Below are 24687 nucleotides of genomic sequence, written 5' to 3' on the forward strand. Positions count from 1 at the left end.
CGATGACCTCATTAGTGTGGTTGTGGCTCTGAGTAGCACCATAGATCCGCCCTGTTCAGCTCTGCGTAGTCCCCCACACTACAGGGGTTATACAGATTCACTTCTTACGATTGCTCTGTAAATTTTACTGACTGGTGTTTCACAATCCAAGTCCCAACCAAAGTTCAAAGAGAAATAAAAACCTGTATATTTTTTGAAGCGTGTTCATTTTACACCATAATCTAGAATATTTCCTTATTCTACATCACATTATTTTGGTCAGTTAATGAAGCACTTGTCTTCTAGATTATACTATGTAGCCTGTACCAATTGTGTGATGCCTACAGATACTACTAGCAGTGTACAAAGGTTAGGATAATTCTATTTGAATTGGTTAAACAGTACAGCATAGACAGGCATGTAGTTAGGTTTTCTCCCCAAATTTGCACACAAATCAAGAATTACCCTAGGGTTCCTGTTAAAAGAAATTAAGGAAGTGGGTACAGTCTAGGCATTCTAGACAGAAGTAAATATGGCCTTGTTCCACAGAGAAGAAGCACAGAAAGTCTGAGTTACAGGACCTCTTTGGTACTCTACCATTCCACACTCATATCTAATAATAAGTAATAGAAATGAGCAAAAATAACCCTCAGTCTTACATGAGAGTCTCATAATCTCTCAGAATCCTAGAGAAGAAAACCCAATTTTTCTAGGGATAATTATCAAACACAACAGTCTGCTGTTTTCCTTTCATTTCCATAGTTCAAAGACCTTGAGACTTTGAAAGAGTAATATAATCATTGGAAGAGAAGATGTAACTTTTCCCACGCTATCATGAGAAAATATTGGTTCCTTTGGAACCAATTTAGAAAGTCGAATTTTAGTTATGAAATTAGTAGACCCTCAAAATGTGATGGGATTGCCTGTATTTTCCAAACAATATGTCTTAGGTGGAGTACGAGCAGATCCTAAAGTTGGTATTTCCTTCATACATCTACTTGAATATTTCAGTGCCAGTTTTGGCTTGGGGCCTGTTAGTTAAGAAGGAATTGGGACAGCAGACAACCTCACTATGGGAAATTAGTATCTTTTTTTTTTATTTTTATGTCCCCAAAATCATTAAGCAGTTCACTCAGAGTAGTTCTGTAAGATTCATTAAGTAGGCTACATGGAACACTAGCAGGGAAATGTGTGAAAGAGGTATTAAAGACTTAAAATTCAATGATAAACATTGCTATCTGTACTATGTGAAAAACACTTAAAAATACTTCTTAATGTATCAACAAGGTAAGGAACAAAACAAACATAAATGAGTTCTTACCTATTAGGTGGATAAAGTGAACATTTTCCCTTTTAATTTTTATTCATTTTATAAACTGCTAATAAAGAAAATGATCCTCTAAAATTTGCATGTCATTTCGTTTGATTAGCTCTTTCTAAATTTAACCCATCAGCAGGTGCACATATTTCCTTGGCATTGCTGGTGTATCATGTTGGTTCTGCAAGAGTGAGTTCTTAAATTACCTTTTTAACTTCTGGCCCACACTATACCACAATGAAAAACCATTCTTTTGGCCTGAATTGTGAGAGTAAACATTGAACTTGGACGTTTTAAATTCCACACTTTGAGAATCTTCAGTTGATGTTATTTGGTGTCTGCTGGTGTCCGAGACTGACACCAGAGTCGTGATTCCAGGCCTGAAGCTCTTTTCTGACCCCACAGCTCCTCAGAGTGCTGCAGACTGACAAGTGGCAGATGAAGTGCTAGTTTTATCCATAGTAGAAATGTAATTATTAAGAGAAATAAGTTACTTAATTGGGACGTCCCAGAAAGTAACAACACAGAGGAAGTTTCTTAAACAAAATCGGTGCGAGAGAAACAAGTTCTGGCAGTGCTTTGCTTCTTCATGACCGCCTATGCTTCTCATTCCAGCACTCTTTAACCTCATCCCCGTGGGACTGCGCGTCGTTGCCATCCAGGGAGTGAAGACGGGGTTGTACATAGCCATGAATGGAGAAGGTTACCTCTACCCATCAGTAAGTACCTGCCAAAAATACTGGCCCTTCCTTCACTGTTGCTTATGTAGCGGTGGTGGTAGCAAGATCCAGAAAGTTCTGTGTTTGTGGATTCTGCCACACTTTCCGTGGAGTTTGGTCATTAATAAATGCCATAGGAGCTATGTATTCCTTACTCATCACGTTTGCTAGCATGAGTATATCTAGAAGAGGAGCAGTAGTATGTATTTAATTGCAAGTTGATTGTATTTTTTAAAAACAACCCATTTTGTGGAAAACCTATCAGTTTTGAAAGAATTCGTGTTAATATAGGTTTTGTTTTTATATATAAATGCACTTAGATAATTTCTTGCCAAAAATTTACACACATTTTCTTCTTTGTCCATTTGTTCTTAATTGACAAGTAACATCTGTGCATATTTATGGGGATTTAGTATTTAGCTTTCTCTTCTCTGGGTCTATGAGAGATAGTTTTTCAGATTCCATATATGCCAAGTGACCTTACTTGTAGACAGAATCTAAAATTTTTTGTAAATGAGACAGAATTCTAAAAAAAATGCAAAAAGTAATAGGATTTAAAGATAAGAATTCATATGTGTAGATATTCTACTGGAGAAATAACTATGTAACATTGAAAAGAATATCTTATGCAAATCTCAGTAACTCTGTTTTGTGTTAATGCTTATTAGAAACCCAGCACTTCTCGACCCATATGATCTTTTCTGGAATATTTTCTATTTACAAATAGTTCTTATTCAGACATCTGTAACCATACATTATAATTTAGAGTTAATTTCTACTTCAGGTCCAAGCAAGGATGACTTAGATGAAGGTATTTCTTTCCACTATTTTTGGAGCACTTATTGATATGGTCTTAATGCCTTGAAATATACTCTTAAGTGGGTTTGAATGTCATCTTTCCATATATTCTTTAAAACTTTGTGATTATTATGTATCAACAATAAAATCCTACACATACACATATGGTGATGCATACATATGTAACAATATGCATGCAGGTATATATATGCACAAGGGGTCTTCAAAAAGGACAGGGAAATGCATATTGTATAAAAATTATGCATGAACATAAGTCTGCACCAACATAAACTTGTCTCTTAATTCCATTTTCCATGAGCTGTTTGAAGTCCCTGCATATCTTCCTTCTCTGGGGTAATTCCCAAGAAATGTGATCTATTTTCTTCAGCAAGCCTGGGAAATCCTATCACAGGGAGAAGGCCAGGGGCAGATTCCCTTCTGGTGAGCAGAAACAGCTCAAGGGCCCTCGCCTTATCTTTGTCCCCTGAAGGGTATCCCTGCAACAGAAATGGGTCTGACATGATACAGATTGTGTCCTGTTGTTCAAGATGAATATGCATGGCGTGGTGAACAAGATCCAGCTGAAACTCGCAAGGTCTTTGTGATTAAAAAACCCAATATAGATCCAGCATCATTTTCTAGAGATGGCTTATTTCAGATACAAGTCACTTTCATCGATTGGGCATTTGTTTTGGTTTATCTCTCTGTTCCCCACCACTACCACCAGAGTAATCCTTGAGAGGACTAAGAATGATCAGGTACAGTAACTACCATAGCTTCTTGCTGTCTTTCTGTTGGTGATTTTACCCCATCAGACTCTGGCACAACAGTTGATGCCAGGGGAAATTCAAAGCTTTATCTTTTGGCTTCTGCAGCAACACATTTCATTTATTGTCATGAGGTTATATGTTGTTTGCTCTTAAAAGTAGGTACATCATTTTGAGGATGTGTCGGCCTAGAATAAAATATTGGTTGTGTTCAGTACAGCTGATACAGCACAGCGGGAACAGAAGCAAGGCAGGTGCTAACTGCCCTGTGGGAATCCCAGTGACTTAAAGGAGGTCTCGGGAAGCCCGCTGTGGGCTTTGGCTGGGTCTACCCAGCATGAGTCTCAGCAAAATTCAGGCTTACTTCCTGATGCCTTGTCTTCTCTTCTCGCCTCCCTGATTTTCCTGTTGGGCTTCTCGGATCTCTGTTGCTAGCTCCAGTCTCTCCAAGAGATCTTGGTTTTCCCCCTTTGACTTGGGGTCTGGTAAGAGATGCTCTGTGTGCCTAGCTCCAGCTGACAGATCTCTCTGCCCAGCCTTTACCCTGGGGCATCTCTTCTGCCCAGGCCAGGCCCTTACAATCCCTTGCCTTTGTGTGGCAAAAGGACTTAGAGGACAAAGCAAAGTGATTTTGTGTCTTTGTTGAGTATTCCACAAAATGTTCTGTATCTTTCATTGAGATGAAATTTGAACTTCAAATATTTCAATATAAAGAATGTTTCTCCATTTTCACTTATTCCATAATTAGTGACTGGGAGTCTACTAAAATAACAAAGAATACAAAACAATTGTGAATATTAATCATAATAGCATATTCATATGACAATAGCAGTGCCAATACTTGTATAGAACATGCTGCTAGCACTATGCTAAGCGCCTTCCATGAATTAGCTCATTGATCCTCCCAGTAGCCATCTTCTATAAAGCAAACAATTAAAATGAGGATGCAGGCAGAGTTTACAATCTGCCAGTGTGTCTTAGGTGATAGATAGAAAGGAGGAGGCTTGAGCACACTTAGTATAACTCATTAGCTTACATTTTAACTGCTTTACTGTGCTGCTGCTATGTGCCAGACATTTCTCATAGGATGGTCTGGCACCTGTTCTCACAAGAAGTTAGAAGCGTGTGATGATGTAATGAAAACCTTTAGGGAATTGTTACCAAGGGAGTCAACTTTATTTCAGGGCAATTATTAAGAAGCATAATTTGAAACTTAATGTGTTTCATTTGGAGACTTTTAAATAAGTGACACAAAATATATTTGTTAGGGGGACTTTGAAATCATGTAATGGGTGTTTAATGTTCTTGAACTTCATTACACTTAATATTTGCACTTTGAATTGTAAAAGCCCTGACAAACATGGTTAATCCAAGTATGAAGTTTTGAACTAAGTTGAATATTTTTAAAAAGATTTATTTTATTCATTATTTGTTTATTTGAAAGGCAGAGTTACAGAGAGAGGTAGAGACAAAGATCTTCCATCTGCTTGTTCATTCCCCAAATGACCAGACTGGGCCAGGCCTAAGCCAGGAACCAAGAGCTGCTTCCAGGTCTCCCACTTGGGAGCAGAGTCCCAAACACTTGGGCCATCATTTACTGCTCTCCCAGGCTTATTAGCAGGGAGCTGGATGGGAAGTAGAGCAGCCAGGACTCGAACTGGCACCCATGTGGAATGCCAGCACTGCAGGTTGGGGCTTTAACCCACTGGCCCCAAGTTGAATGTTTTTGTTTTGTTTTGTTTTTTTAAATGACAACTCCAGGGAGGATCACATCTAAAGAAAAAGAGCTGAGAAAGATTTAAGCCTGGGAAATGAAATCCTGTTTTACGTTTATGGCTACTTTAAAGAAAATTTTAATGTTTTTGCAACATAAAGTGGTGTCTGCTATGGGGCCAATTTCTTTGAGGGCCTATAGATTTAGAAAGCAGGCAACAAAACAACCAGATCATTCAAAGTCAAATCTATGGAATGACTATCACAGCTGTGATTCCTCTGCCTGTACTTCATGAAGTACTTCTCATAATCTGTTGCTAGCCAAATGAAGATACTCAGTGTCAGATAATTCCATTCTGGGGGTGCAAAGATTATCATTTTGACTGAGATGTGAATAAATAATCTCTCACAGAAGTTGCTCATTCCCTGTGGATGCTTTTGCACAGAATGTCAGTAGTGATTTCCTTTGTGGTCAAAATGATTATAATATGCTAATTAAGGTACGTCCAGGGAGATTCAATGTCAGATGGAGAGCGTCTGCTTGAAGGTGGAATTCAGGCTGCCAGGTCACACCAGAAGCCAGCAAATATTTTCGTTCAAGAATTAGACAGTTAAAGTGACGTGTTAAAGATGACTTTTTTTAAAAACTCTACACTACTTATAGTGCTGACAGAAGAACAATTAAGATTTTATTTTTCAAGGCCTGCGCCGTGGCTCACTAGGCTAATCCTCCGCCTGTGGCGCCGGCACCCCGGGTTCTAGTCCCGGTCGGGGCGCCAGATTCTGTCCCAGTTGCCCCTCTTCCAGGCCAGCTCTCTGCTGTGGCCCAGGAGTGCAGTGGAGGATAGCCCAAGTGCTTGGGCCCTGTACCGGCATGGGAGACCAGGATAAGTACCTGGCTCCTGGCTTCGGATCAGCGCAGTGCACCAGCCGTAGCGGCCATTTTGGGGGGTGAACCAACAGAATGAAGACCTTTCTTTCTGTCTCTAACTCTGCCTGTCAAAAAAAAAAATTATTTTTCCAAACAACCAGTGACTTTGAGAGACTAAGAAAATTCTCCATTAAAAATCAAGGTTTGGAAGGTAAATTCTAAACACTAAAGGAAAACATGGAAAGAAAGGAAAGTGTCACTGATGCTCAGTACTGCAACAAAGAGCACTGTTGTGTTTGTGTTGTGAGAGCGAAAGGAGGAAGGAGATGATGGCAGCACCGGGAGAGTCCTGGGCTCCACCTGCACTCTGGAGCCACGTGCAAAGCCTGCCTCACAAGTTCCAGCTCCCTGGGGTCTGTCTACCTTTACATCTGCAAAGCTACAGGGTTTCCGTTGAAGGCATTGACTTAATCTTGAGTTTGAAACTCTGGTTTCAGTCTGATAGGTTTTTTTCTGAATGAGGGGATACAGATTTTATATAAAATGTAGAAAGATTCATTCGTGTGTGTTATCATAGGCGTACACTTATGCAAATATTCTTTTCCTAATGGTGCTGGGGAATGAGTCAGTCTTGGGGTTCTGGAGTTAATATCTCATTGGAGTCTCTTAATCAGGTGTACAATTGGGGAAGAAAATAACCTCCTTCCATGTTGATGTGTTAGATGAACCAAAAAAATGCACTGCTACAGGGACTTGCAAATATTAGGGCCCATAGGATCATGTGGAGAGCCAGGGAAAATGCAGACTGCTTGGATGAATGTCTTGATATTTCAGCCCCATGGGTCTGGTGGAAGGGTCTAGATCGTTCTCCTTCCAGTGATTCTGAAGTTGATACTCCAATAATCAACAAGCACACAGCAGGAGTGGAGATGATGGCAGCTTTTGACCATGGTGATGAGGAAAAGCTGATGAAAATCATGAAATGGACTACCCAGCACTAAAGCTAACATTGAGTGAAATAAAATGTGAAATAAAATGTCCCCCAGATCAATTGGTTCCAAGCCCCTGAATTCAACCAACAGTGGATCAAACATTTTTAAAAATTGCACCTGTATAGAATATGTATAGACTTCTTTTCATTATTCCCTGACCAGCATAGCTTAAGAACTATTTCCATGGCATTTTCATTATCAAATAATAATAAAAGAAACATGGAGATGATTTAAAGTATGTGGGGAGATATATGTAGATGATATGCAATTCTTAGGCTACTTCATAGAAGCACCTGGAAATTCTCTGGGTTTTTATATCTGAGGGGGCTCTCGAACCAGTGCCCTATGGAAATCGAGGGATTACTATACTTGATTTTCCCAACTCCTCTACCATTAAGTTAAATTTTCATAGAGATTTGAAAACAGCCCTTTACTGATGTAGCAACCCAGAAACCTTCAGCTGGCCTAGCAGCCAATGTAGGATGAATGTATATTTGGGAATTAACTGCTCTTTGATTCAGGGAAAATAAGATGAAATGTTAAGTATTCTTCAATAAGTATTTCCAAGGCCCACAAAATCTTAGAGTTTTCTGATATTATAGTCAAACCTTTCAGCAGTATTTTCATGGGCCTCTTCTACAAAGGTGGTCTTGCCTTCCCTTCTCTGTGCCACCCAGAATCCCTTATGTGTCCTTATATGTGTTGCTATCTGTCCTCAATTTCTCAAGGGCACCCAGAGAGAAAGATGTCCAAGCCCCCTGCCTCATTCTACCATTAATTGTATGCCTTATTGTGGGATCTATAACTCTGTGAAAACATAATGGAACAGTGGTATTTTCCTGTTGATATTTATTCTTCTGTATATTACTCACTGGAGTATTCAAATGGAATGTCTCTGGATTTTCACTGTAGTACCTTCTATTCCCCAGTCTCTTAATATTCTTTCATGATAGTTGCAGACACAAGGGAATATTCCTCACCAGTAATTAATGATTGCAAATCATTGTATGAAGTCTTTGCTTGTCCCTGGCACTCTTCCAATCTCTGAATGACACTTGTACATGCTCGTCTTGAGAAAATTGTTCATCATGTATCTAGGTCTTTTTAACACCCCCATATTGCCCTCCCCCAGTCCTTTTCCTGTAGGTGCATAGAATTAAAATCTGCTGTAGTTAACAGTCACTGGTCACCAACATCCCCTACAGATGAACCAAGCACCTCAGCTGAGGACTGCCCAACTGGGGACAGGGAAGACAAGGCTATAACTAAGCAAGATTCCAAGTTCAGCTAGTTATCTCAAGATGCTCTTTAAAATTGAAAATTCTTCCATTCTTGACCTCTTGGAATGGGTCACTGACCTTAATAGCTATCTCAAATTTAATATATTTAATGTCTGAGTATTCTAGGAACCTATGATACTATATGCATGATTTTTGTGTACAAATATACCAAATTCTTGAATATATACACATACCCATATAATTCTGTATGTGTGTGTGTTTTTCATTGGAATTATGCATTGTGCTTAAGTTATACATACATGTATTCAAATATTCTGGCCAGATTTTTTGTGTATATTTATGAAATGTTAAATAATAGTTGTCAAACATATATTTTAAAGCTTTATTTCCATGCTTTGTTATAAAAGATTTGAGAGGCAAAGGTATAGACAGAGGGAAAGATGGAAGTCTTCCATCCACTGGTTCACTCTCCATATGGCTACAATGGCCAGAGTTGGGCCAATCCAAAGCCAGGAGCCAGGAGCTTCTTTCAGGTCTCCCACAAGGTGCAGGGGCCCAAGCATTTGTGCCGTCTTCTGCTTTTCCATGCTATTACCAGGGAACTGGATTAATGTGGAGCAACTGGGATTCGAACTGTTGTCCATGGGATGCCTATGGCACAGGTAGAGGCTTAGCCTACTACACCACAGCACTGGCCCTATTTCCATGCTTTAAAAATATTTCTTTTTTCATGATCTTTTCTTGTGGTTTCCCTCCATAGTACAAATTAATTACATATCTCATCCAAGTTGAAAGTCACCCTGTTCTTTTTATCTTGGCAAAGATACCATGAATCTACAGTAATAAGGAAGCAAGTATGGTACTTCAGCGAATTTCCATCTAATACTAATTGCAGCATCCAGAGTTCATGTAATTCCCATGATGGAAAACCTCAATGCATAGGATGTAATTGATTATGACCTAGGACAATGACATTCTTGCTATCTATGGCCACTACATGCAAAGGAAAAACAATTGAGAAACATTTGCAAAGAGTAAATTATGTAAAACTAATTTTAAGAAGACTTTTGGGCAAAAGACAAATACGAAACATTTGATTTTTCTATTTTTAGAGTAATAGGTAACAAATGTACTTTGAGGCTATCCAAATTCCAGTGCCCTTTGATAGAATATAAAATAAAGACTTTGGGTAGAGAGCAGAAAGCATGCTGGGTCTCAGGAGAACAAGACAAATGCTGGTAATAAACCAGCAGTGGTAAGTTGTACTCAGCCACATTAGAGAATGGAAAAAACACATCACACATAGAGCGAGGGAGGGCGCAGATTCTACTTGGCCATCATGGAACTAGAGCCCACCTGACTCTTGATTCTAGCCCCCTATCAAAGAGTGAGTGAAAGCCCAGTCTAGAGTTTCCCACCATCCAAAATTACTTTGTCTACTGGAGACCCATGGCCACTTCCACTTGTTTTGCCTTCCTAAAATATTCTTTTAAAATATTTGAAAGGCAGAGATGGAGGAGAGGGGGAGGAAGGGAGATTGTCCACCATACACTGGTTTACTCCCCCAATGACCACAAGCCAGGGCTGAGCTAGGCCTGAACCAGGAGCTTCATCTAGATCTCCCTTGCAGGTGCAGGGGCCCAGGGACATTAGGAGGGGACACAGAACAGTGTTCATATGGGATGCCAGCTTCGCAGGTGACATCTTAACCCACTATGCCACAATACCAGCTTCTCTAAACCACTCTTCTAGAGTGATGGCTATGCTTGGTTAGTGCTGTTCTCTAAGCAAAGAAACGAGTTGGTGATGTTTAGCTTCCAAAGGGTTACACTTGTGACAGAATTAGTGGAAGGAGATTAGTGGCAATCTTAAAAACCATTGCAGTAGTCCAGGTGAGGGTGCTGAAGATTCGAGTTAAGAAAGCGAAAAGGGGGCCAGCACGGTGACACAGAAGTTAAAACCCCAGCCTGCAGCACCACCAGCATCCCATATGGGTGCCAGTTCGAGTCCTGGCTACTCCACTTCTGATCCAGCTCTCTGCCATGATCTGGGAAAGCAGTGGAAGATGGCTCAAGTCATTGGACCCCTGTACCTACATGGGAGACCTGGAGGAGGCTCTTGGCTCCTGGCTTTGGATTAGGTTAGCTCTGGCCATTGTGGTCATTTGCAGAGTGAACCAGTGGATGGAAGATCTCTCTGTCTCTTTCAAATAAATAAAAATCTTAAGCTAGCTGGAACTTAAAAATTATAGAACATTGGTCTTCTTGCTTTTTGGTACAGCACAGGTGGGTGTGCATGGGTGTGCATGCGTGTGCATTTGTGTATGTTTGGAATGGTCTGAAAGCATTCCAGAGGGATGTGCCGCCTTCAGCTTGGCTGCAGTGACAACCACTCTGTTTTGCAAAGGAAGGCACTACCTGGGCAGGCTAACTTTGTTTCTTTACCTATCTATTCTGCGGGGCCTAGCCACGTTAGTGTTTGCAGCTCCTGAACTAGAGGCCTGGAAAGGATGAGAGACATTTGAAAGTGTTTTCAGAGGAACTGGGAGAGCTCCATGCAAGTCTGGAGTTGGTGGTCATGGAGTCCTGATACTCCGATGTGACTACTCAGCAAGAGGTGAGCTGTGATGTTTGAGATAGCAAACAACAGAAGAAGGAGGAGATTAGGTAAGCAAAAATGCCCCATTTGGCTTTGGACTCCCTGGGTTTGCCCATACGCTATCCAGTACGATCATTGTTCCACTACATGACTATTGTCATGTGTGACAATAAAGTTCCACTACATGACTATTGTGATGTGTGACAATAAAGTGCATTTATCCTGAGGGTGTCAAGTATAAGGCTGCCTTAACTAGAGTATGGATAGGATTTTTCTGTTATGAAGGGCAATAGTTTTCATTTTCCCATTGCCTTTGAGACAAAGATGAAGAAATGGGGTCAAGGGCATCAGCATGTGTGACAGTAGATATTTATGGAGCTGGCATTGTGGCCAAGTGAGTTAATCTGCCACCTGCAATGCTGGCATTCTATATGGGGACAGGTTTGAGTCCTGGCTGCTCTACTTCCAATCCTGCTCCCTGCTAATGTGCCTGGTAAAGCAATAGAAGATGGCCCAAGTCCTTGGGGCCCTGCATCCATGTGGGGAAACCTGGATGAAGCTCCTGGTTTGGCCTGGCCCAGCACCAGATGCTGGGGCCGTTTGGTGAGTGAACTAGTGGATGGAAGCTCGCTCTCTGTAATTCTGTCTTTCAAATAAATAAAATAAATTTCATCTTAAAAATAGATTTTTTAGAAATAACTTTATTAAATAACACAACTTCCCAAGAAAGCTTTCTAATATATATTACTTAATTCCCAAGTATACAGAATTTGTAGAGGCAATGCTGAATGACACAGCAAAAAGACTAGCTGATTTAAAATTAGAGTGTATGCCTTCATAGAAATGATGCTAATAATATGGGAAGTCCTCAAAGTGTCTCATAGTGGTTCACAAACTGCCACATACATAAACCTTAGTCAGTTAAGATAGCCTGGTCATCATCTGGATGTCAGAACAGCAACCTGCAGGTTCCAAGATTCCAGTTCAGAACATGTACCAGATGGTTCCAATGCAGGTGCCTGCAGGAGCGCACTTTAGGAAACTATAGATCAATATGTATTTAACACATGGCGACACTGAGATTTCACGTTTCAGATTTACCATCGATTATTACTATTGCTGTGATTTAAAAGTGTGTGGCCCAGTTCAGCCCCTTTGAGGAATACAGATTGACTCCACCAGGGTGATGCCGGCTTTCTATTGACCTAACAAGCTGGCTGCTGAGGCAGGGCATAGAGAGAAGGTCTGGCTGTGGTTGCTCCACTCAGTCCGTAGAAGGAACAGGACGAGAAATGTGTATTTTAGTGCCTGCATATAAGGGAAAACAAGAATTTTGCAGATGCTTGAGAAAATAAAGCAATGCAAAATGGAAACAAAGTGAGATATTGCATGTCAAACCAATAATGACTGGTTTGCAATCCTGAAAAAACCTAACAGTCTATATATGTAAAGCTCTGGAGAAATGGCTTAAGGTTATCAACATGGGCCTGCCAGACACCTGCTGAAATGGGGGTGTGACTGGATGAAAGTGACCTATCAGAGCAGGCTCTCAATGTCAACAAATTGGGATTGCTTGAGAAATGGATTTTAAAAAGTTAATAAAAATATATCTATGACTAATGAACTGCTTGTTTCCCTCACCCTGTTACATTTTCTTTGGGACTTCATTTTCTTTAAGCAGAGCCTTCCCACGCATGTTCTATTTCAGGAATAGGGGGGACTTATTTCCCATCTCTAGGTGATCAGCAGTCCCCTAGCACTTAGCACAGGGAAGAAGTCCACTTTTGAATGCTTTTATTCTGTGCTCTCTGTACAGAATGTGGCAATCTCTACTAGGCCCATCATTATAAAATGTATGATACCCAAACTATAGTACATGCCTACTGAAAACTAAACACACATCACAAGAGTCTGCAATCACGTATAGAAAAATCATTTCTACTCAGTGTAATTATATAAATAAATATCCGAGGCGTTTCTAGTGTAGGTATATAGGCTCAAGGGTCAAGCTCTGGAGGTAGAGGTGTATATTAATAGAATCATTTATTTGCTCATTCAGCAGATGGGTGCATTTCATTGGTGGTATGCTGTAGGTGCTGGGGCTTAGAGGATTAATGAAAAACCTGGTTTAAAAACAAAAATGTTTGAAAGGCAAATAGAAAGGAGTTACGCATTCTGAGGACATCTTGACTAGAAGATTTCTATGAATTCTGCTCCTCTTACCCTCAGAAATTTTTACTCCATGAATATATTTATTTCCTATCATTCCCTCAATAGTGATGGTTATGTAGCAAGTCTTTCATCTATTATTCTTGTTAAAGTAGAATCAATTTCCACAGCAAATAGTACTAATTTATTCCTTGGGGACTCTTGGGTTTCTAATATTCACTGTGGATGTCATTTATCTATTTGCCCACTGACAAACAAGTATCAGCAAAGAAAATGAGGCTGCTTATTTGTCAAGTTAGACCCACAGAAAACAATGATTTCCTTAAAGAATAGATAAGCCCACAACAACAGAATGCAAAGTGGCAACATCTGTGTCCTCACATGACCATATTCCCAATGTGAGCAGCAATGTGTTCTCTGTGAGAATCTCCCAGCAAACAGTCATCAAACCTGATTTCCGCATGCTGCTACCGCTGAACATTGTAGTGCAGGAGCATGAGCAATGATAATTAGGCCATGGGCTTTATGTCTTTGTATAAAATGATACAAAATACCTGTTTTGTTTTGTTTTTTAAATCTTTTTAGTACCAAAGCAAAAGAAACATGAATGTTGCTGCAGTTTTGCCTAAGGCAAAAGCTTTACGATATACTGTAAATACTAACAATTTAGGTCAATGAAAATTTTTTCCTATTTGTGGACGGTGTATGATTAGGTGGTAGACATGAAAGGAATATTTTTATATACAATGAGTTTTAAAATCAATCTAAAAGATTGAGTCCAAAATAATAGATGCAATGTATTTTATTTTATTTTATTTGAAAGAGTTCGGGGGGTGAGGCACTAGCGCCATGGCTCACTTGGTTAATCCTCCACCTGTGGTGCTGGCATCCCATTGGGCACCAGTTCTAGTCCCGATTGCTCCTCTTCCAGTGCAGCTCTCTGCTGTGGCCCAGGAGGGCAGTGGAGGATGGCCTAAGAGCTTGGGTGCCTGTACCCACGTGGGAGACCAGGAAAAATTTCCTGGCTCCTGGCTTCAGATCAGTGTAGCTCCAGCCGTAGCTGCCATTTGGGGGGTGAACCAACGGAAGGAAGACCATTCTCTCTCTCTCTCTCTCATTGTCTAACTCTGTCAAATAAATTTTTAAAAAAAGTTAGAGAGGTAGAGACAAAGGGAGAGGTCTTTCATCCTCTGGTTCACTCCCCAAACAGCTGCAATGGCCGGAGCTGCGCAGATCCGGAGCCAGGAGCTTCTTCCGGGTCTCCCACATGGGTGCAGGGGCCCAAGGACTTGGGCCAACTTCTACTGCTATCCCAGGCCATAGCAGAGAGCTGGATCAGAAGAGGAGCAACCAGGACTAGAACCAGTGACCATATGAGATGTCAGCGCTTCAGTCCAGGGCTTTAAACTGCTGTGCCACAGTGCCCGCCCTGATGCAGTGTATTTTAGAAGGAACCATCTCTTGGTTTTCAGTCCCTACCATAAAAAAAATTGCAAGAACTGCATAAATTCCAAGAAAGTGAAAATACCATAAAGTGAATGGTAATCTAACTTAAAACAATAGCTACTAAAACTTGCGGCAAGTTGTGTTTCTTTAAAAATTATTTACATATTTTGGAAGACTAAAATTGCGATAATACCATACATCCAGAGCTGATATATTTTCTTTATTTTTTAGGTGATAATTCTTTTTTACACTCTGTTTCCACAGCTTTTAAAACTACAGGAATATTGAAATCATGGTGGATATTTATTTGAGTGAAAATATTGGCCTTGTTTCCTTTGTATTAGCCAATATTGATCTAACACATGCTAGAGCTTAGATGAGTAATGTTGAAAAAGACTTAAATCTTGGCCACATGGAACTTAACTGTTATGAGTTTCATGCACGTTGAATTTTAATTTTGAATGATTCCTTCATGGAAAGATTATTATGTTCTGTGCTCCTTAGAGTTTCACTAAAGTTTTTTATTCTTGAGATAATTCATTCAGTTCAGAACACAGGTTCATGGGGAGGTACACAATGTACTCTGAACAAGGAAATATTGGATCTCTTAAGAGTCTTATTTGGAGTTAGACATTGGTTTTGAGCTCAGACCACTATATTAAAGAGTGATGAATCACATGTTATTAGGCATGCTCCAACCCATGCAAAGACGACATAATTGGTTGCTATTTGCTGTTGTGATATATAGAGCTAGAATGTGATGGGAACAAGATCTTTTTGTAAGGCTTTGGAACCATTACATTTTTACTCTCTGACAAAGTAGGTACTTTATTTGGTCATTAATCCTGATCATTAGTTGTCAGAAATAGTGACCTGGACAAATGTGAAACGTTATTCTGCTTTACTTTTAGTACAACTAGTCACTAATGGCAGCAATCTGACAAATGGCTAATATTTGTTTATGTCATAAGTGAGCATTTAATGATGATACAATAAACTGGATCATTTAATGACAATACAATAAACTGTATATGCCCTTCATGTGGCTACAATGACAACATGTTGATCCTTAATGACTCGATCAACATAGACTCCAATTACCTTACCTGTCTTTCAACTATGGACCCTTTATAACATTGCTTCTACCACTGATACCTTATATTCAGGGCATAGGAGATGTCTGTCATGGTGAATTATCTTGTATGGTGAACAATATTATGTTAAGGTTTACGTGTTGGTTTCCTGAACTGTGCTTAAGATACAGCTTTGAAGAAACCAGGGTTTCCTCTTGCTCACAAGCAATGAGGAATAAAATTACAACATGATGTATATTGCCTTGAGCATTGCATACTTTTTATGGTCTGAGAAACAACTATGCTAATTACATAAAATGATTATAATATAAAGATGAAAAATCACTCATCAGCACTGTCTGTCATCAAGAGGTATACTCTGGCCAGCGCCGCGTCTCACTAGGCTAATCCTCCGCCTTGCGGCGCTGGCACACCGGGTTTTAGGTGATTGGGGTGCCGGATTCTGTCCCGGTTGCCCCTCTTCCAGGCCAGCTCTCTGCTGTGGCCTGGGAGTGCAGTGGAGGATGGCCCAAGTGCTTGGGCCCTGCACCCCATGGGAGACCAGGAGAAGCACCTGGCTCCTGGCTTCGGATCAGCACAATGCACTGGCCACAGCAGCCATTGGAGGGTGAACCAATGGAAAAAGGAAGACCTTTCTCTCTGTCTCTCTCTCACTGTCCACTCTGCCTTTCAAAAAAAAGAAAAGAAATAAAGAAAAAGAGGTATACTCATGTCATGCTTGTTATTGTGTTAAATGGTGAGATGAAGGTTAGAAGAATTATCCAACCTGGAAACAGTTGTAATGCCTACTGCCTACTGCATTACTAATTTCAATATTACCAAATAATGTTTTGCTTCCCATCCTGTAACCATTTATTGCTCTCAATAGAAGCAATAAAATTGTTTTAAGAATTTGTTAGTGGCCGGCACCGTGGCTCAATAGGCTAATCCTCCGCCTTGTGGCACCAGCACACCGGGTTCTAGTCCTGGTCGGGGCGCCGGATTCTGTCCCGGTTGCCCCTCTTCCAGGCCAGCTCTCTGCTGTGGCCAGGGAGTGCAGTGGAGGATGGCCCAGGTCCTTGGGCTCTGCACCCCATGGGAGACCAGGAGAAGCACCTGGCTCCTGCCAATGGATCAGCACGGTGCGCCGGCCGCAGCGGCCATTTGAGGGTGAACCAACAGAAAAAGAAGACCTTTCTCTCTGTCTCTCTCTCACTGTCCACTCTGCCTGACCAAAAAAAAAAAATTTATTAGTTATTGAAAAATATTTTTCTTCTTGGCCTATAGTAATGAATTGATATCACAAATTAGCTAACCTTGCCTGCCACTTAAAAGTGGCCATTATGCCTAACTCCTACACTTTTTTAATTTTAATATAAATTAAGCATATATTTCTAGAAACAATAATGAAAAAACTGTTTCAACTGCTCAAAATTTTTAAAGACAATTTTTACCTAGGGATAAAGAAGCATTTTCTTAATATCCATGGAGAAAAAAACTCTAAACTCTAATGTGAAATATCAAATTAAAATAAAGGAGGAAATTATTAAGAAATTGTTCCATAGGTGCCATAAATGGTTTATCTATTTTCCTAATGCAGTTTGACTCATTTGAAATACTGTTTTATAGAGTTAGTGCAGCCAAATGTATACCCAGGAGAAATAACAGTGAGCCTTTATTTAATTTAAAATTACATTACATGAGAAGGCTTGCACATTGAAATGAGTAGAAAGAATTACCTTGGGCAATAGTTCCTCTGTGCTTATATAAAAAGTTAGCCTTTTGTAGTAATTTTACTGCAGACAAAGTTCTTATTAATTTTTTCAGCATTAATGCAATAAAAACAACCAAAAGCAGAAAAACCCCATCTCGGCAATACATGGTTGTTTAAATGCACAGGGTGCTCCTCACTCTGGTTCTCTGGGCCTTAAAAACCACTTCCAAGTTTGTTTTGTTGTGGTCAGTCCTTAGGACCACTGGAAATTTTTCTGACATGTGAAACCACTAACTCTTAGTACCAAAATATGATCTTATTTAAGATTCTTTATACATAATAACTGCATTCGACACTATGTTCCTAATGGTGATTAGGGGAAGTTACCAGATGGGACACATTGCAGTAGCCCTTAATTTCAGTGATCAAATACTCCCTATAGGTATGTGAGGAAACACTGCATAGCTGACAACTTGTTAGTGTATACAAGCGTAGGATGTTAAAATGACCACCACTCTGTTCGGTAGCTAATTGTGTTTTCCCTGAGTATAAGCATTGTACCTAGATGCATTTGGTGCTTGGCAGGAAGTGGTAGATACATTTGAGCCGTTGATGGTAGGAACAGTGGGTTGAAGATGAGAAAATCTAGGGTCTAAATTCTGCAAATGTGTGCAATCTAACCCACCCGGGTTATCTTTAATGTGTTAAATTATTCTTGTTCATTTCACTTTGAAATGAGTTTGTTAAGGGTAGTTCCATAACCCAAAGGGATTGAATGCAGAGAACAACCAAGCTTCAAAACATTCACAGAGAGAAGTGTGGGAGTGGGGGTTGTGAAAGGTTGAGAAGGTACTGTGTTGTAGTTAACTGTAGATAATGATAATGTAATATATATTTCTTTATAAAAAATGGAGTAAAATATTTTTCAGTATAAGGAAATGTTAAAAGTGTGAGGGGATAGATATATTTGCCGTGATAAGTCATTATATAATGTACACATATGTCCAAACATAACACACTACTTCATAACTATGTACAATGTTTGTGTCAGTTAAGAAACTATACACATACACCTGGAAAGTTCATGGGAAGTAAATTCAAAAGGAAAATTGCTTTTCCTATAAACTTTCAGAAGCCCAATTGAATCTGTTCCCAGTGGGGAGAAATACTCCTTTTACTATGTTTGTTCTGTGTGTAAATGTGTGCGTGTGTGTAAGTTTTCTGCAATCACAAACTACTAAAATGTAATCTTAAGTATATAAAGTATCTTTCTGCATACTCATTTGTGGCGTACTATGAGATTGAAGTCTCCAGGGTTATCGTATATGATGCATAAGCTGTAATTCATGTTATTTGTAATTCTCCAGAGGCGATGGTGTAGAATTCAATTGTCAGACTATTATAAGTGGTCGTGATAGATGGCCATGTATAATGGGAAGTGAAAACGCTCAGTTCAGAAGACTGAGTGAGGGCAGGCGGTGCTACTAGCACCAGTTTAAGCACTTGTGCCTTCTGGATGACCTTGAGAATACAGAATGACTTTTTTTTTTTTTTGTAACATGATGATGACATTTGAAATGCTTTCCAAGAAACAGATGAAACACTTGATTATGTTTTGTTTAATCTTCAGATATTGTGATTATGTTCTGGCAGAATGGTCGCAGCTAATTACATTAGGTCAGCAAACATTGCCATGCCTATCATATTCATGTTAGGAACAAGTTGGCATTTCACCAGCTGTGCACTTAGCCTGGCAGGCTTGCTGCCAGTGGCAGTGTTCTTTCTCTGACGCTTCTTTTACAACAGAGATCTCGATGATAAAACACCAGTTTAGTAGTCAATGGATGGGTGCTGTGCCAATTTTCCTCCAATGTGCTCTGTGATCACTCTTAGAAATTTGGGGATGACTAAAATTATGATAACTGCCAGGAGCTTTATATTTATGCAAGGCTGTGTATGCAAACTTTTATATAATCTCAAAGATGATGTTCAAAAACGTGAATCTTCCAAAATAGTCCTCACACAATTTGAATCTTTGTAAGAGATCTGCAAATGCAGTTAAATGTATTAGTTTGTATTTCAGTTGTGTATCTGTAGCAGTGCAGTACAGAGCACATAGCGTAAATGATGAAATTTGTCTTGTACCACATATTAGTATTTCTAAAGCCTTTGGAAAATAGCAGTTATTGTGGTAGTACAGAGATGTTTGAGACAAAATTGAAAACGAAGCTATCTCTTTTTTTTTCTTAGAAAAAAGGCTAAAATTTATTTTCTCACAGTTCTGAAGGCTACAAGTCTGAAATCAAGTTCTGGGAGGTCCATGCTTTCCAAGGAAAGCTCTGCCTGGGAGTTTCCAGGAACTTGATTTTGGTCTCTCACGTGCGTGGTGGAAATCCAAGGTACATTAGCAGGACACTAGACTTACAGCATGGAATAGCCAGGGCTTGTTACCAGGCGGTCTGGAACGGGATGAAGACATCCCAAGCTGTGGTTTAACGGGCTTGTTACCAGGTGGTCTGGAACAGGATGAAGGCATCCCAAGCTGTGGTTTAACCTACCACACCCCAACACCTACACCTTGAGGGTTTCTTCATACACTTTGTTTCTTAAAATGTTATTCTGAGGTAGATCTGATATATAAGCAATAATGAAATAAGCCAGATGAAGAAAAATAAATACCACATGTTTTCTCAAATTTGTGGTAATTAACAGAGAAAGAATATAAAAATTGTGTGTGTGTGTAGCACAATTCTACATATAAGTATTACTAAAATGAACCTTTCTCTACAGGTAACCATTTGGATGTCAGAAAATGAATCAGAAATAAAATTAGTGGATAGGTTAAAATATGTACACAATGGATAACTGAAAATCAGTTTATTCTTTTTAACCCCCATAAAGTACAGGCCGTAATATGTGGCAACATTTAAAATATGTGTTTGAATTTATGAGGCACATGTATCATCATGGTCTTCACTGGAGAAATGTGTTGGTTCTAGGATACTATCAAAGTTGCTTCTTTAGGTGGTTATTGTAACCATTTCTTCACCTGGGGGGGGGGGTTGGTGGTGGTGGTGAGAATGCCAGGCACTACCTCTAGCATCAGAACAGATAACTGATGGGTTAACAAGAAAATCACCTTGGAACAGAACAGGAGCAGGGTGTAGGCCAAGGCTGGCTGTTCTGCACACACCATCATTGTCTTCATCTAAGTGCTCCACACTGTGCATTCTCACGACGTGAATTAGCCGCCATCCCTTTCATTCGGTTCTCACACACACGAGGACCCAGGTACTTCTAATGCATCAACCTGATTCTGGCATTTACAAGCATCAACTAAGTTCTGTAGGAAAACCTTCCAAAAGAATTGATTACTATGTTTTCCATAGTTACTCATTCAACACACATTATTTGTGGGTGGCGTCTGCTTCAGTTCCTGGTATTTACATGATGACCTAAATGGAATTGTCAGTTTCATATGAATATATAAATAGCCCAATATTTTATGTACTAAGCTCTCTTTTAAAACATTTAAATGATTATGCATTAAACAAAGCATATGTTTGCATGTGGTTTTGGAAAAACAGACGTCTTATACCATGAGTCATTCTATGGGAGAAATGGGAAAAGAATCGGGTGTCTTGACACCAAACATCCTAACTGTGTATTGTTTGGCCTATTAGGAGATCTTTGAGTCCTGATTTTCTGTCCTGTAAAATACTTCCACCTGATGAGATCATCATAAACCTTCAAGTAGTCTATACAAAAGTACTTTTGCTAGAATCCGCGCTTCAGAGTTTTTCCTACAAATATCGCTAAGCAGTTAGCATGCAAAGGGTCTTACCATTTGACATCATCTTTTTGTTGACTTCTGCCAGAAAGAAACTCGGGGTTATTGTTCCCTCTTCAGCTAGAGGGTAAAGTGGTGTCATACACAAAAAAAGACCCAAACTTCAGTATTTAAAAATGGTTGGGGGGGCCTGCGCTGTGGCTTAGCAGGTAAAGCCACCACCTGCAGTGCCGGCATCTCTCGTATGGGCGGTTCGAGTCCTGGCTGCTCTACTTTCAATCGAGCTCTCTGCTGTGGCCTAGGAAAGCAGTAGAAGAAGGCCCAAGTGACTGGGCCTCTATGGGAGACCTGGAAGAAGCTTCTGGTTCCTGGCTTTGGACCAGTGTAACTCCAGCTGTTGTGGCCAACTGGGGAGTGAGCCAACGGATGGAAGACCGCTCTCTCTCTCTCTCTTTCTGCCTCTCCTTCTCTCTGTGTAACTCTGACATTCAAATTAATAAATAAATCTTTTAAAAATTGTTTGGAAAATCTCCCATAAGGAACATTTGTCATCCTTGTTTTTATGGTGCTAGGTGGTTCAAATTGTAGTGATGCTGACTTCCCAGCAACTGACCTGTGATGTAATTACTTTAGCTGAATAAAAACACCTCAGTGGTGTAAATGTCATTTCAAATGTTACTTTCTTCTTCTTCTTCTTCTTCGTCTTCGTCTTCGTCTTCGTCTTCTTCATCGTCTTCGTCGTCTTCGTCTTCGTCTTCTTCTTCTTCTTCTTCGTCTTCTTCGTCTTCTTCGTCTTCTTCTTCGTCTTCTTCTTCGTCTTCTTCGTCTTCTTCTTCGTCTTCTTCGTCGTCTTCGTCTTCTTCGTCTTCTTCGTCGTCTTCGTCTTCTTCTTCGTCTTCTTCTTCGTCTTCTTCTTCTAAGTCTTCTTCTAAGTCTTCTTCTAAGTCGTCTTCTAAGTCGTCTTCTAAGTCTTCTTCTTCTAAGTCTTCTTCTAAGTCTTCTTCTAAGTCTTCTTCTAAGTCTTCTTCTTCTTCTTCTAAGTCTTCTTCTTCTTCTTCTAAGTCTTCTTCTTCTTCTAAGTCTTCTTCTTCTTCTTCTTCTTCTTCTTCTTCTTCTAAGTCTTCTAAGTCTTCTTCTTCTTCTTCTAAGTCTTCTTCTTCTTCTTCTTCTTCTTCTTCTAAGTCTTCTAAGTCTTTCCTGGTCCCACAGATTGCATGGAGAGCAGCATGTGGCCCTAGAAGGCATCAGCTCCAGGGGTAGAAGCGCTGACTGACTGTTCATCCTAGCACATTAGGATATCATTAATTCAGGAACAGTTACTTTGGCTGCCTTGGCACGTGGCCGTAAGTTCTATCCCTCTACTAGGGAGAATCTGAACTTTAAGGGTGATATTGGGTGTGCTAAGGTCATCCTATGCTCCCCCTCTTTTTTTTCATTCCCCATCTCAGTCCCAGCACCACAGAAGAAATAGGATAGAATTCCCGTAACACAGACAGGGATATTTGAATGAGAGCAGGCAGAAATGCAGCGAGTAGGGGTGACAGTCAACGTAGACTGCACGCCTTCTATTCCAGAAGAGAGTCAGTTTCTGTAGGTGGAAAATGGTTGCATTTTTTTAACAGCTCTTACTATGCTGATATGCTACTGAGTAATTCACAGTTTTTTCTGTTTTTTTTTTTTTTTTTTTTTTTTAGTTTCACAAAGTCTGATGATTTTTAAAGACAGCTGAAATAACTTTTATGTAATGTTTCAATTGATCAGGTGACAAGCTCATAGAGAAATAAATCTATACCTTTTTGGACAACGTTTTTTAAGATTTATAATTAAGTAACTTCATTAATAGACCAGTATTTATTTAAGGCCTATAATCATTATAACTACCTTTCTGATAATGTGAAATGTCCTTTGATATCACTAAAATGACCTAGAGACAATCCCTGAAGTGGATTCCATAAAAATTATATCTCATGTCATTTTTTATGTTCTGAAGCTGTATTAGGTAAACATTAAAATTAAAAAAGGCTTATATAGGATTATAAAGGGAACTTGTCATTGCTCTTCAAATTAAGATTAATTTTACATACTTCATCTTTGATGTTTAAGATTTTAAAAATGGAATGTAATTCACAGTAATGATTATTTCTGTAAAATTTTTATTCCAATTTGCAGTATTAGTATGTATCCCAAATCATATCCATAAGGTGGTCATTTCAGCACTTCACTTAGGTTGATTTTGAAAATATGATTTACTTAATTGTGGGATATGTCTGGGTCCTTCTGACAGCAAACATCAAAAGCAAAAATTACCACATTCTACTCACATTTGCAAGAGAGATGGTGTTACAAGGCAAACACTAGTATTTATGTTGGTAATCTGAAAGAGGTGTTTCTTCTATGTTCAGCTGTGAAGTTGGTTTCAGTGTATTTTCAGTTTTTCTGTGTAACTCTGTCATATTGGAAGAGTATAAATAATTATTTTCATCCTTCCTATTTAACATAAGTGTGAAAGTTAGGGAAGTTTCTAGATATCCAAGTTGCCAATATGAATGAAATATTAAGATGTTACTTATAAATGATATTGTAAAAGTAAAGGGAAAATACAGACATAGTTTAGTTCAACTACTGATACATTTTAAAGGGCAAAAGGCATAGATTATGACTTTAAGATTTATTATTTAAAAGGTAGAGTTACTGAGAGTGGTAGAGGCATATAATAATGGCTTCAATATCATAAATAACATAATAAAATGTAAAGCTACACAGTATTATACAATAGTATAATTATCAAATACTACATTTTTTATTAACATAGGCATACAAAATGCAATGTTTGGTATAATAGTTACCATTTATTAACCTCCCATTTTTATAAATTTTTCGTGAGTTTTAAAAATCACTAGAAGTATATTAACAAACTCTAAAGAAACTCTGACTTAAGATCTTATTCAATTTTTTGTTTGTATTTCTACATTTTCTATTTTTTACAAAAGGTTTACTTATTTTTAAATTAAAAAAACACTGTGACAAAGAGAATCTTCCATCTGTTGGTTCATTCTCCAAATTACCAGGAACCCAGAGCTTTTTCCAGGTCTCCCATGTGGATGTAGGGACCCAAACACTTGGGCTATCTTCCACTGCTTTCCAGGTACATTAGCAGGGTGCTGGATTGGAAGTGGAAAAGCTGGGATTTGAACCAGTACCTGTTATATATTAATGTTAGCCGTCACAAAATACACCGAACACTGGAGTAAGGGAAAGGGTTTATTGGGGAACACCCAACAGATCGGGGTGAAGGGGCAGCGAAGGGAAAGAGAGTAAGAGAAACAGAGGAGAGGAGCTAGCAAGGAGACAAGAGAGAGGAGCCAAGAGGGAGGAGAGAGAAGAGAGACCAGAGGAGGAGAGGAGCCGAGAGAGCAGAGAGAAGCCAAGAAAGCACAGGAGAGAAGGGCCAAGAGAAGAGAGCCAAGAGAGCACGTGTTCAGGAACAGGCCCTTTTAAA

At 39.5% G+C, this 24687-nt stretch overlaps 1 protein-coding gene across 3 annotated transcripts in view; it reads left to right on the top strand.

The window, feature by feature from the left end:
- The window catches only part of FGF14 (fibroblast growth factor 14), a 700508-nt gene that overhangs the window by 538912 nt on the left and 136909 nt on the right, over positions 1-24687 (top strand). For all 3 annotated transcript variants that reach the window (XM_062195261.1, XM_062195262.1, XM_062195260.1), the window contains one exon: positions 1913-2016. In XM_062195261.1, coding sequence (XP_062051245.1) covers positions 1913-2016 — 104 coding nt within the window. The remainder of the gene's footprint in view (positions 1-1912; positions 2017-24687) is intronic.

This window comes from Lepus europaeus, chromosome 6 (assembly GCF_033115175.1).
Source record: "Lepus europaeus isolate LE1 chromosome 6, mLepTim1.pri, whole genome shotgun sequence".
Classification (NCBI taxonomy): Eukaryota; Metazoa; Chordata; class Mammalia; order Lagomorpha; family Leporidae; genus Lepus; species Lepus europaeus.